The sequence below is a fragment of the Talpa occidentalis genome, unplaced genomic scaffold (assembly GCF_014898055.3).
Source record: "Talpa occidentalis isolate TD23 unplaced genomic scaffold, MPIMG_talOcc4v2.1 talOcc4.2, whole genome shotgun sequence".
Taxonomy (NCBI): Eukaryota; Metazoa; Chordata; class Mammalia; order Eulipotyphla; family Talpidae; genus Talpa; species Talpa occidentalis.
The window spans coordinates 124,561,827-124,576,070 of NW_023602073.1; the positions used below are offsets into that span (position 1 = coordinate 124,561,827).

General features: G+C 33.6%; 1 protein-coding gene across 4 annotated transcripts in view; it reads right to left on the reverse strand.

Annotated features, from left to right (window-relative positions):
• PTPRK (protein tyrosine phosphatase receptor type K) overlaps positions 1-14,244 on the reverse strand; it is a 524,091-nt gene that overhangs the window by 39,628 nt on the left and 470,219 nt on the right. For 2 of the 4 annotated variants that reach the window (XM_054697815.1, XM_054697813.1), the window contains exon 14: positions 2,605-2,743. In XM_054697815.1, the coding sequence (XP_054553790.1) occupies positions 2,605-2,743 (139 nt within the window). The remainder of the gene's footprint in view (positions 1-2,604; positions 2,744-14,244) is intronic. The other 2 variants (XM_054697816.1, XM_054697814.1) reach the window with 1 other exon arrangement.

Sequence of the window (14,244 nt, forward strand, 5' to 3'; positions counted from 1 at the left end):
AGATGCAAAATACAAAGAACTACAGGGTTAATAAAGAATATATGCAAAATGACACCTAAATTTCTGTAAACAAGTCATTATATCTTAATGGTAAACAGGTACATACATATATTATTTGAATATACATATGCACCTTATATACATATACACAAAGATAATCCTACAGTAGATGTATGTGACCATGATATCATGTACAAACATTTACTGTATTGAAACATAATTTCAAATTTATGTTTGGAATTATTAATGTATTCATGCTGTGCATTTAAAATATAATACATAACCAATGAAAAATGACATACATTTGGAAATAATTCAACAGTGGTTAAATTAAAAGAAAATGACATTGCGTTTTGAAAGATGCAATATCCCTTTTCTTAGCCTAAAAACTTACTTCATATACACCTTCAGCTGTAGCCTTTTACTAAATTGAATTCCAAGCCATTTCTTTATACCATCACCAAAAATACACAGAACTTTTTTCACGAGAAATATACCTATATATGTATTTTTCCCAGTGAGGGACAAAGTCTTGAGAAGCTTACTAATTTCCCATAAAAACAAAAATCATAAGAAGCTGAAATAATGTGTTTCCATTATTTTGATTATAAATTTATGTATTAAAAGGGAGAATACATTATATACTAAACTGTTTTTGTAAACTTGATGCTCTCCAAGCTCTTATAATAGTGATGCTTTTGTGTATGTATAATAAACATATTTGTGATTAAATCATACACAATACATAATGTAACATACCACATTTAAGTAAAAGTCATTACAAAGTTGTTTAGTAAGTGAGGGGCTTGCATAATCTACTGATATGTCAAAAATGTACTATATTTAAATATAACTTTAAAAATTGGAACCTTTCCTAGCAGTACTGGTGAGGAAGAGAAACAAAACCCTCAGCACACTTTCTATCAAAAGACAATCAATCAAAGCATAAGTACAAAAGCTCAAACATTAAACATTTTAATAAAAATGCTCATTTATCCAACATTTTAAAATATGAACCAGAAAAAAAGTTTGTCACTGCATAATATTAGTGAGTTGTCAGAGCATTTTACCCACACCAAAAAATCATGCTTAGATTGTTTTGTTTCACTTTAGGACGTTTATATTTTCATACTTTTGTTATTTCTAAAACATATGGCCGTGGTTAAGAAGACTATATAGCAAGTAAGTATTTTGAAAATAAACAGAAAAATAAAATCAATATGTTTAAATGAATCCTGAGTGAGGACATAATCAGAGGCCATTTTCAACCTCTCATATTGAATCTGAAGCAACTGGAATCATTTTAATTGCAAAGTCAAGTTTAGTTGACTCTCTAAACTGTTTAGTAATCTTTCCAAATACAGATAATAGTAGATTATCTTCAGCAATTTCATTAAACTTCGTTGGCAAATTTGGATTACTAAAATATTTAAAATCTTCTGGTCTCAAATATGATGTATTTTCCAATCACAGAGGGAGACAACAGCAAAGATAAAGCACTATTGGGAAAGCACGTATGTAGCTAATTTAACACAAAACACTATAATGCATACCTAATGTTTCTAATGCAGATGTGTCTTCTCCAACATATATATCTCCAGGGGATAATTGTAAAGAGGCAATACATTAAAATAAACTCTGATGGAATCATTAAACATGTATAGTATGAATCTTATCTATATTGTTAATCATTTGAGTACAAAAAACAACTGTAATAGTATATGATTTAATGCAATGTAGGCAAACATCATATTATATCATTCAATATAAAGCATAACTTACAAATACTTTTATACACAAAACTATTTCAGGACTATACTAAGCAAGTAAAGTTTTTAAGAAGTCCTTCCAATTGTACTATTACCTAAAACAAAGGATTTGAAGCAATGGGGAGTTGTATTGTTTCTAAGAAACTGTCTTGCTGGTAGACATTTTAGGGAATAGAAATAAGTTCAAATTATAAAAACTGTATACTTTGAAATGTCTTTCTGCAGGAGTATACTTTAATCAGCTGAATAGAGTTCAGTATAAATCCACTAAGTACTAATATCTTTATATAATTCCAGAAGATGGCGATATTGGTTGATATAGTACAAAAGAATAATGCTCAATTAAAAATTGACTCTTCAAACTATAGTGCTGAAATATTTAGTAAATGAGCAGTTATTATACAACTTCATAAAATAATGTTTCTAGTCTTCTCATATCTTATCTGTAGCCAACATTAAGAAAAGCAGAGTTAGAGCGGAAAGTAATTCATAGACCATAACCCAAGTATCATAATAAAGCCTTATTTGCCATTGATTACAAAGTAACACTTTAAATATGAGATAAATTAATATCTTCAGTATCTTTGTATTTGAGAAATTTAAATCCATAATTAAAGGTTAACTTACAAAAAGTATATGTTTATATCCAGAATGAAACTGTAAAAAACCAATAATAATTTATTTTAAAAGCATGAGAAATAGATTCAGAGAACCTGGCAACACTGTTAAAATTAAATTCTTGTTTATTCTAATATCAAAGAGCTCAAGGAAATAAAAAGTTTTTGAAAACTTGTGACATAAAACTGAGTGGGACATAATAAAAATCAGGCCTTACCTCCTTTTTACAATTAATATGACAACTAGAAGGAGAAGAATGAACACCAAAATTCCAGCACTAATTCCTGCTATTTTCACCACTCTGTCTGTCTGCTTGGCTGGGTCTGGAATCACTTCTGGTTCTTCTGTTGCTGCTGCTAAATGAATCAAGAAAATAAGTTACTGAAAGCAGCTAATTATCATAGATAGGAAAATTATTCCCAGTCAAAAATTATTGCAAAAGCCAACTTATTTTATTTGAATAAAAATAACCTGAAAAAATAAATGCAGATATGCTAAGTTACAGCATGAAAGATTTAGGATTGAGATATTAGAGGTAAGAAACAACAACAAAGCAGAAAAAAATAACTCTCAAAGGAAATGATGAACTATTTTTTCTTCCAATATCTTTAAAAGACAGAACACAAGATTTTTAGCAAGTAGTACAATGGACAGAGATAAGGTCTGATCAAGAGATTCACTTGTTTTTTGGTTCCTTCTGTAACATTTTGGGCTCAAATTCCAGTTGTGTTAATGGCACTTGTGTGGGACCAAAAGGTCTAACTGCTAAAGGAGGGAGCTTATGATTTGGTGTGTGGGATTTGAAATCAATCACTGGTTTGACAGTAGACAAGAATAAGAAAAGAAAAACAGCCCCATCAAGTAAAATTTCAGTTTCTTTAAAAAACAAACCTACAAACAAACAACAAAAAACAGCAAACTTGAGAAACAGAGCTTTAAGAAGATATTTTTTTAGGTAAATTTTCTGTATCCTCTTACATTCTTTCTCAAAGCCATCCCTCCCCATATTTGCATAACTAAAATTAAAAACTTTAATTAATCTACAAGCTCCAGTAGCTCTCTTAAGAAATTTTCCTTTTACTTCATTTACCTCAAAAATTGGCATGGAAAGTACTATCATCAAATTTTTAAATGAGGTTTAGATAGATAGGATAAATTATAAATTGCTCAAGAACAGAATGTAATCTAACAGTTTTTCTCAGTGTTTCCAGATTCACAGCCCCTCCTGCCAGAATCTGTGGCAAGACAACAGGGGGGTTTAGGATAAGGCACAGTTGGTAAACTGTGTCAGGAGATGGTGACTGAAGAACAAACAAATAAATCCTAAATCTAAACTCTTATCATTCCAATCGATCATGTGTTAATTCCTTTAAAAAATTATTCATTTTTCTACATTCCAATCCTTTCTACTTTGGCTTCCTCATACCCCTTCCCCACAGCCCCCCTCATCTTCTACCCTGGCCCTACCATCCTTACTTGGATTCCTAGTTCTACAGCAGTATTTGCTCTGGTTTCCCAACTTGTTACAGTTGGTTGTTAGCTTTCAATTTTTCCAAGTGTAAAAGAACTAATGTAATTAATATCAATATCATTCATAAAATGGCAATTTAAAGCTAAACCTGTCAGAAAAACAGCTTGAATTAGAGAGAACAGTTAATTTTATAAAGACATTCCCTACTATTTTCTCAATTTATCCTATTTCAATGGGATAGCATAAAACTTCCCTATGAACCAGTACTTGGTATTATTCTCAAGTAGGAAGCCAAACTTTAGCTTGTTTCTTCTAGAAAGCAAAAGCCTTCCTTTCTGACTTGACTTTCCTCTATCCAACCTTTGGGGAATGTCCAATCTTACTAACTATGATAGAGGTAGTTCAGTGCTTACTACATTTGAAAACTACACAGGATGGTCCAGTGCATCAAAATTTATGTTAAATAGATTAAAAGCTCTACTATCCAAAGAGCAACTTTAGAAATACACACATATATCATTGTGAGTGTATGTGTGTGTCCAAACAAAGAGATTATATCCAAAGTTGGATATGAAGTTTAAAAAGGACGTATTTATTATTTGTAGTTCTCAAATTTGATTGATTTGACATAGTGGCAACTTCAAATAAGAAGAGAAACAGAATGTCTGATGTAGGTATTTCTATAAAAAAGTTTATTGCATGAAATAAATCACCACTGTTCACTAATTAAAGCTCACTTCCATCAGATTTTATGCTACACTTGGTTTTGAGAGGGTAAAATGATAATAATCTCATTTATTTGAGCTGTTTCTTGCTTGTTGATGTGGGCCTGTATTGCTCTATATATGTATGTGTTATTACTACTGTTTTTGCTGTGTCCAGTTCTGAAATGGTCTTAATTTTCTTAATTTTTGTTCATCTCCTGGTATATTTTTATTTTCTATTTTGATTTCCTCTTTTACTCAATGATTGTTCAATCTTCATAGATTAGAGATTTTTCCTTCTTTTTTTTTTTCAATTTTCACAACTTTATTGACACTTGTTTTGGGTCCCAGGATATGGTCTATCTGGAGAATACACCATGTGCTTTTGGGTGAAAGAAGCATATTAATGTCTGCTAAGCCCATGGGCTCTAACTCCTCATTTGAGGCTATTTCCTTGCTCATTTTCTGTTTGGCTGATCTATCCATTGGTTGAGTATAGAATGCTAAAGAAATTCTCCAAGTATTGATGGTTGTTTTTGATTGTGAATCCTCCTTAATGTCTTTAGCAATGATATTTATTATCACTGTTCTTATTATTAACATTATTACTACTACTAACAATATTTTTTATTAAATGTCTGCATAAATTGATTACTTTGGATACTTTAATAACATGTATTTTCCCAATTTTTTAGCCAACTGGAACTAAGGAACACACATATCCTATTTAAAAGCATTCAAGCTTAGATGATCCATTAATGGAAACATAAGCAATTGCCCCCTAAGTGAGCATTTTCTATTTTCTTCAAAGAGAGCAAAAGCTATTATACTGACTGCACTCTTGCACCTGTTTATAATTTATTCACATACATAAAGGCAATGTGCTACATCTTTTTCAGAAACATTTTCCTTTGCCATAAATCTTTACCTTTTTTTTTTTTACCTCCAAAGAATATCTGAAGGATCCTCAATGTTCTGAAGCCACGAGTAGTATAATTCTTTGGAAAATGAGAAAAAACTAACAGAACTACATTTTTATTTAGTAAATTTATAAGATGTATTTTCCCACCAAAACTAAAGTAACTTTACAAATTTTTTCTTTGCTCCTATCACTTTTTTTTAAAAAAGATTTATTTATTTATGCATACAACTACTGGGGTGTAGACCAGAGGCATGGGGGTAGAAGGGTGAGAGGATTCACCACAGAGAGAGTGGGCAGAACAGGCAGATGTACTGAAATACATTGCTAAGGGGAGCAGTGGGCGAGACAGTAGAGGTCTGCTGTGTCATGTGGGTTAGCTCCCTGGCAGGGGATTGAACTCAAGTTGTAATGGTTCGCAATAGCTTGATAGTGCTATATCTTTAACCCCTGCACCACCAGGGAGGCCCCTGCTTTTATCACTTTAAAATAATTTTCCTAAAAACTATAAACTAAAGATTAGGTAGAAAAATTACACAAAATCCTAAACATATATAAATTTACTTAAAAAGTTAAAAGAATTCAATAATCGTAATCACACAAAACTTTTGAAAATGAAATCTCTTACTAATTATGACAGGACAAAAGGCCAAAACAAATTACCTTGGGCAGACTGGGATGTATCCTCACTTTTCCTTTTCATATAATGAGTTACAAAGTACTGCAAATTCCTAAATATCTCTTGTCTCTCCCTTTTTCATCTCCACTACCATGACAGTAACTCAGTTCACATCATTACTCACCCTTTTTATACAGCAGCCTTTGCTTATCTTATCTCCCTAACTGTACTCTCTACCTCTTCCACATCAAGTACAGCACATACAGTGTTGTGATTTCATTTATATCATGTCATTCCACTGATTAGAATCCTCCAGTTTCTTCACACAGCACTTAAACAGCCCATGAAAGAAAGAACTATGCTTATTTTGCTTATCATTATATTTCTAAAAGAACCTAGAAAGAAGCAACAGTATAAAAAAGTATCAATTGAGCAAATGGAAGTATGATACTAAGCCTGTCTATAGTAGATAGTATAGAAATATTTTTTCTATATAGAAAAATAATATAGAAAATTATTTTTCTATATAGAAAAATAATAGAAAATTGACATATAGAAAATTACTTTTCTTTTTAAAAACACAAAGTTATATTTTATCAGACATTATTTTGTTGTTTTGGATGTTGACATAAGAGAAAGTAGGTATATACATTTCTGTATTGTCCCTAGAAGTTTCAAGACCCTCCATTACCTCTGCTGTTCATTCCTTTCTTCCATCATCTACCATCAAAGTAACAGGATAATCCAGCATTGTGGACAGTACAAGAATTTGATACCAGCAAGATCCTGCTTTAATTTTTAGTTTATTTTCTTATTTGTTGTATGACAACGAATAAATTAGTGTCTTTTATAAAATCAAAATAACAGAATCTGTATTATATAGCTTCTAGGAATATTAAGTGATATGATGATGGGAAAAGTTTACATAAACTTGAAACACTGAAAATAGTAGTAGTAGACATTGCTACCATTTGTAGACATGGCCTACATACTAAACTTGTGGTGCATTCTATAAAAATTAAAAATTAGGAAGAGGGGAGCAGAGGGTACTCTAAAACAGTGTTTTTTTTTTTTTAAATCATCACAGTCTATTGTATTAATACATAATGATGGGTTTTGTAAAATACATATTATTAATTAAATAGCCTATCACAGTGGACATCTAAGCCTTACAGGCATCTTGAAGTATATATTATTTAATTCAATGATCCTTTGAAGTTATTTTGCTTCATCATGTCATATGATCTTATTAAACTTGTCAAGTCTTAGATTGTTGATGATAAAAACAGGATCTATCAGTTTTGTATTGGTGAAAAATGAAAACAGCTACATATTTTTTTTTGTAATGGTAGCTAAAATGTAATTTGTTCTTGCTTAATAAAAGTACAGATATTGCTTGTAGACTCCTGATGTGGAAAATAGTTTTAAAGCCTATAAAGACTTTCAACAATATGATTAACAATACGTATATTTAAGACTAATTTTACACTATTAAAGACATATCCTTGTAATCTTAGATTTTCTAAGTTTTTTTGGTATCGAAACCACAGTTCAAAGCCATATAAATTCCTGAAGAAATGACAGACAATCATCAAAAAGCAATAAATTAGCATCACATTTCAGGAATTATTCAAAGGTTAAAAAACACGTAAAATAGTATGTTTGTTTCAAGGTAACCTAATGAATGGTAAAACTTTTTTACATATGGATTTTTCAATGCTTCACATTTACTTAATTCAATAAATTGGTTTAGTTTACTCTGCTTCTTCTTAAACACAGTTGAGTCTCTCTGCTAAGTTTACTCTGAAATCTCAATTCCATCTTTTACCATCTTAGATCATCCATCTAATTTTTATCTTAAATCAAGATTTAGCCACCTTATTTTTTCTACAACCCTTTCTGCTTCCCATGTAGACATCCTCAGATTTATTTGCTATTTCACCTCCAGAATGAGTTTTCTAAAATGCGAATGTGATTAATTGACCTCTTTAATGGCTTTCCATACAAGAAGGCAAAAAGTTCTTAGTATGACATATAAGGCCTTTAAAATTCATGCTCTAGCCAACCTTTGCAATCTCATCTACTGATAATTCCTTTAGGATATTATATTTCCTAATCACTTAAAACCATTTCTCCCTCCCCAAACACTCAAATACTGTATCTACTTCAGGACTTGGTAAATTGTAGCCCATGGGCTCTGCCCAGTGTATTCTGTCTGCAACTACTGTATGACCTAATAGTCAACTTTACAAATTGCCACAGTGTTGCTAATTTACACACCCACCAGAAATGTATGCAAACACACTGAGATTTTTTTTTTTAAAGATTTATTTTTATTTATTTATACAAGCACTGGGTACAGTCAGAAGTGCCGAAGGGTGAGAGAATTCACCAGAGCCAGAGCAGGGAGCAGAGCAGGCAGACTGAAGTACACTGCTGAGGGGAGCAGCGGGCAGCAGGAGAGGTCTGTGGGCCATGTGGGACCCTCCTCCGGTGGCCGGGTAGCAGCCGGATATCGAACAGGCGCTGCAGAGGCTGCGGGCAGCTTCGCAACCCAGCGCTCAACCACTGCGCCACCGGGGAGGCCCACAACTGAGATTTTTTATCTTAACACTTTATGCTTATAAACTTTATACTTTTTAATAATTTTGTGGTAAAAAATAATATCTAATGTGCATCTGACTACTGAAATTATTCTTTGAGTTATTTATTAATAAAACATTTACATCCATTTTTTTCTCTGAAATGCTTGATGCACAACTTTGACACATCTTTAAATTAAATTTTTATCTCTTTTATTGTAATATTTTATATTTGGATAACAATTTTTGGTTATAATTGTAAATTTCCTCCTCTTATTGGTTGGGTTTTTCACTTTATTTTTGGTATTTTGATGAATAGTAGTTTTTAATTTTAATGAAATCAAATATATCAATCATTTATTTCATGGTTAGGGCATAATTTTTAAGAAGTCCTGTCCTCACCATAATTTAGAAAATCATTTTTTCTATAAAAGATATAAAACTGTACAGATCATATTTAATACTGGATCCATCTGGAATTGCATCCTGAATACAATGTAAAAAAGGAAGTTATTCAGTCACCCCTAACCTGCATGAATATTTAATTATCTGCGGACAACTTTTGAACTGCTTCAATGATTTATAAAATCATTTATCGTATAAACAAACTATATAAATGCATGAATTCAATTCTAGATTCTCTATGATATTTCAAGAGGCAATATATCTATTCCATGCTGATGATCTTGTTTTAATTACTATAGCTCCATACATAATATGTTGTGTACCATGTACTGGGCATTTTCCCATGCCTAAACATCTTCTGGAGGACATTGGTTCATTTTTACAACCAACTCCAGCTAACTTCTTGAGACTTAAAGGTCACCTGATAAATTATCTCTTGATTTCTGTCAAATCTGCTATTTAGTCCACCCCAATAGTTATTTCTTATAATTTGAAGAATTATACTTTTCCCCCTAAAAGTTCCATTTTGGTTCTTTGCAAAGGCTCTGTGTCTAGCTACTCCTGAGGGCCAGGGACTCATCTTTGTAATCTGTACTTTGTTTTATTAGATATTTTGTACAGAGCTCTTGGTATTCTATGCCTGACAAGCCAAAGACCTGCAGTTCTTTGGGGATTTAGATCTGTTTCTGCTAACTCTCATAGTTAGTCACTTTCATGAATGCTTGTTGACCTTCAATTGTGACTTAATTACTTTATGCTAGTCTGTTAGAATCCTTCAGGTCTAAGTTAATCATGTTTCATTCTTAAGAACTTGCATCTGCTTCTGTCAGTAACCTTGAGATACCAGAGAATACCAGAACACCTATGTACTCCTTAAGAATATGCATGAGTTGGGCCTCCCAGGTGGCGCAGCGTTTGAGCACTCGGTTGCGAAGCTGCCCGCAGCCTCTGCAGCGCCGGTTCGATCCCCGGATGCTCCCTGGCCACTGGAGGAGGGTCCCACATGGCGCGCAGACCTCTCCTGCCGCCCGCTGCTCCCTTCAGCAGTGTACTTGGGTCCTTCTGCCTGCTCTACTCCCTGCTCTGGTGAATTCTCTCACCCTCCCGCGCTTCTGACTGTACCCAGTGCTTGTATAAATAAATAAATAAATCTTAAAAAAAAAAAAAAAAGAATATGCATGAGTTGGTGGTAGGTGAATACCTGATGAAGATATTCAAATATTACCCAATTTAAAAAGTAATAATAATAGGAAAAGGATGCCAGTTCTGTACAGAGTCCAAGGCCAGGCAATTCCTTCATTACCAGTCAGAAGATTAGCATATAAAGGGTAATGTAGCACAGCACCCCCGTTCAGGGTCTACCAACCCACTCTGCCTGTTGCTTATTATTCTCAGTTCTAGTAACCAAACTCTTTTTGAAGAAAGAGGTAGAGCTGTGGGTCTTACAGAGTTCTCTGAGCTATTGTGAACCCATTAAAGTGTCTAATTGTAGAAACGTTCTACAGTGGACCTCACAGCACCCAATTTGCCAGGCTTCTGAAAGTGGAAGTCAGAGCATGGGATTTTATATTTTCATTTCTCAGCACATTATCCTTAACTACCCCTCACCTCTAAAATGCCAGTTAATGATTTGCCCAGACCCATATTAAAATTAAGATGCAACTATTTTTTAATTAAATCTGCAACATAGATTGGGAGCTAACTGAGAGTGGAAATATAATCTCATTTATCTTTATGATGTCCAAATTTACACAGTAAACAACAGTTAAGTCAAAAGAATAAAAAAGGTATTTATCATTTATCAGTGTGCTACCTAAATAAGAGCATACATGAACTACAATATACTGCTTAAAGTTATAACACTTTTGAAATATACATTAATGTCAGAGTTAACTGAATTAATTTTATGAAATCTAAATTACACTCTACAGAGCGTAACTGGTAAGAATGTCAACATATAAAGAAAATAACTCACAAGAGGTAAATGGCTTTTTCATTAATGCTATGAAATCTATAATCACGTTTTATGGAAAATTCTGCTCTACAAGGTATACTTGGTAAGAATGTCAACATAAAGAAAATAACTCACAGGAGGTAAATGGCTTTTTCATGGTCACCATATTAACTGTTGACACAATTAAAATATAAGCCATGCTCCCTGACTCTCATCTGTCACTTTTACATGAGAGAAATTTGATTATCCACCTATATTACAAATATTTTTTTAACATTGTATTCTCAAAGTGAGCTAGAAAGATGAAAAAAAGTATAAACCTCAATCCACTACTGAATGAAATGAAGTAAAGTTGCAGAAGTAGAAATAGAAATAAATTGGCAGTTAGTCATAGCTAATTATCGATAGAAAAAAGCAAACATGAATGGATAGATGAAGGAATGGAGTGAAATTGGGAGAGGACTTAGAGGAAGTCATAAAAGATTTTAAAAAATATGTCATAAAAGAAATTAAAAAATAGGGACCTTCCTGGTGGCACAAGGGATTAAGCACTGAACAATGAAGCAATCCACAGCCTCTGCAGCACGAGTTCGATCCCCGGCCAGCCAGGGAGCAACCCACATGGCGCAGCAGACCTCTCCTGACTTGCCCTTTGCTTCCCTCGGCAGTATGCTTCAGTCAATCTACCTGTTCTGTTCCCCACTCTGTCTCTGGTAAATCCTCTCACCCCCCACATCTCTGGCCTGTACCCCAGCTCTTGTATACATAACTAAATCTTTAAAAAAAAAAAGAAATAAAAAAATAAATTCATGCCCCATCTTAAATCCATGAACAAGGCATAGGTTTCTTTTTCTTTTTAAATTATTATGTGGGGCCTCCCCGGTGGTGCAGCGGTTGAGCGCTGGGTTGCCAAGCTGCCTGCAGTCTCTGCAGCACCGGTTCAATCACTGGCCACCAGGTGAGGGTTCCACATGGCGTGAAGACCTCTCCTGCAGCCCGCTGCTCCCCTCAGCAGTGTATTTCGTCAGTCTGCCTATTCTGTTCCCTGCTCTGACTCTGGGAATTCTCTCACCCTCCCGCACTTCTGACTGTACCCAGTGCTTATATAAATAAATAAATCTTTTAAAAAAATAAATTAATTAATTAATATGTGAACACCCAAAGCAGTGATAGTGAAGGCAAAGATAAACAGCTGGGACTACATCAAATTAAAGAGCTTCTGCACAGCAACAGAAATAATAACCAAAACAAAGAGAAACCCCACCGACTGGGAGAAAATTTTTGCACACAATACTAATGATAAAGGACTGATCACAAAAATCTACAAAGAGCTGATGAGACTCAACAAAAACAAAGAAAATAATCCAGTCAAAAATGGGCAGAAGAGCTAAAAAAGAAACTTCTCCAAAGAAGAAATACAAAGACCAATAGGCCTAAGAAAAAATTTTCAACATCACTTGCAACCAGGGAAATGCAAATCAAAACTACAATGAGATACCATCTCACACCAGTGACAATGGCACATATTAAAAAAACTAGCAGCAACAAATGTTGGCAAGGATGTGGAGAAAAAGGAACTCTCCTGCACTGCTGGTGGGAGTGCAAACTGGTCCAACCACTATGGAAAGCTGTGTGGAGATTCCTCAACCTACTAAAGACAGAGCTTCCATATGATCCAGCAATTCCACTCTTAGGTATTTACCCAAAGGAACAGAAACATTAATTTCAAAGAGCACCTGCACCTCTATGTTTATAGCAGCACTATATACAATAACTAAGCTTTGGAAACAACCCAAATGCTCCAAAATAGATGACTGGATCAAGAAGATGTGGTATATATACACAATGGAATATTACTCAGCAATCAAAAAAGATAAACATATGCAATTTGCAGCAACATGGATGGAGCTGGAAGGGGTCATGCTCAGCGAAATAAGCCAAAAAGAAAAAGAAAAATACCAGATGGTCTCACTCATAGCAGGAATCTAGAACATCTAAATAAGGGACCAGGAAAAAAGAATAACTATAAGAAAGAAAAAATCAAAATCAACAAACAACTATGAGCCAGAGACACACTATGGGGAGGGTGGGGAAAGAAGGGATTGGGGTCAAAATAAGGGGGTTGCGATTATATAGGGAATATAAAAATAAAATTAAAAAAACAAAAAAAAATTAATATGTGAAAAAAATGTACTTGGCACTTTTCTAGGCACTGAAGAATCATCATGGAGCAAGACAGATTATCTTTGCTTATATGTAGCTTACATCCTTGTTATGAAGCCGAGCACGCACAAGCAAACAATAGTGAGAAGTTCTATAGAGACAATTAAAATAGGGGATGTGAGAGAGCACTGAGTGATGTCTGTAGAGTTGAAGGCCAGGGAAGACTGAACAAAACATTGTTTGGTGTGGTTTTTAACTAAGATGGAGAAGCATGTATCATTTGAAAGCAAAATGCCTTTAATTTCTACTCTATATACGCGGTATTAAAGAGAATTCAGAGATTATGGAACTGTCTAGTTTGCCAATTTTTTTTTTCTTTTAAACCTCAGGTGATGAAGGAGATCAGAGAATAACAAGACTAGAATTCAAAATTAACTAAGATAAAAATAAGACATATAATAGAATGCCATAATTCGGGGGAATCATTAATTGGCCTATATTTATGGCAAAGGTACAAGAAGGTGAAAGTACAAACGAGGAGGAACCTCACAGCTCCCACATACAGAATATTACACGTGGGGCTTTCTAGTAAAATTGTCTATTAGGAGTGAAATAGACTGAGCGAAAGACACATAAGTTAAAACAAATGATGTTGGGTCACGTATCCACACACAGTATTTATAGCAAAGCAGTCTGCAGATCAACTGAATCTGAACCTTAGTGTGAAATATTCATAAATGATAACTATTAGTAATCTGAAAATGTTAGGGTAAAAAAGTTTCATTAAAATATCAGTGATTTTTATTCTCACAAACTACAGGATCAGGAAAGTCTATTATTCAGGGGAAAATCTGAAATATTAAAATCCAGACATTGCATGTAACTACAAGGTAAATGCATTTGACATTTTTTGTTGGCACAGAACTCAGAATGCTAGATGTAGGCCAGCCTTCCAAACATGCCATTCAAAGCATAAATAGGAGCCAAACACCACACATTTGAAATAATAGATAGGAATAGAAACCAAACAAAACCTTTAA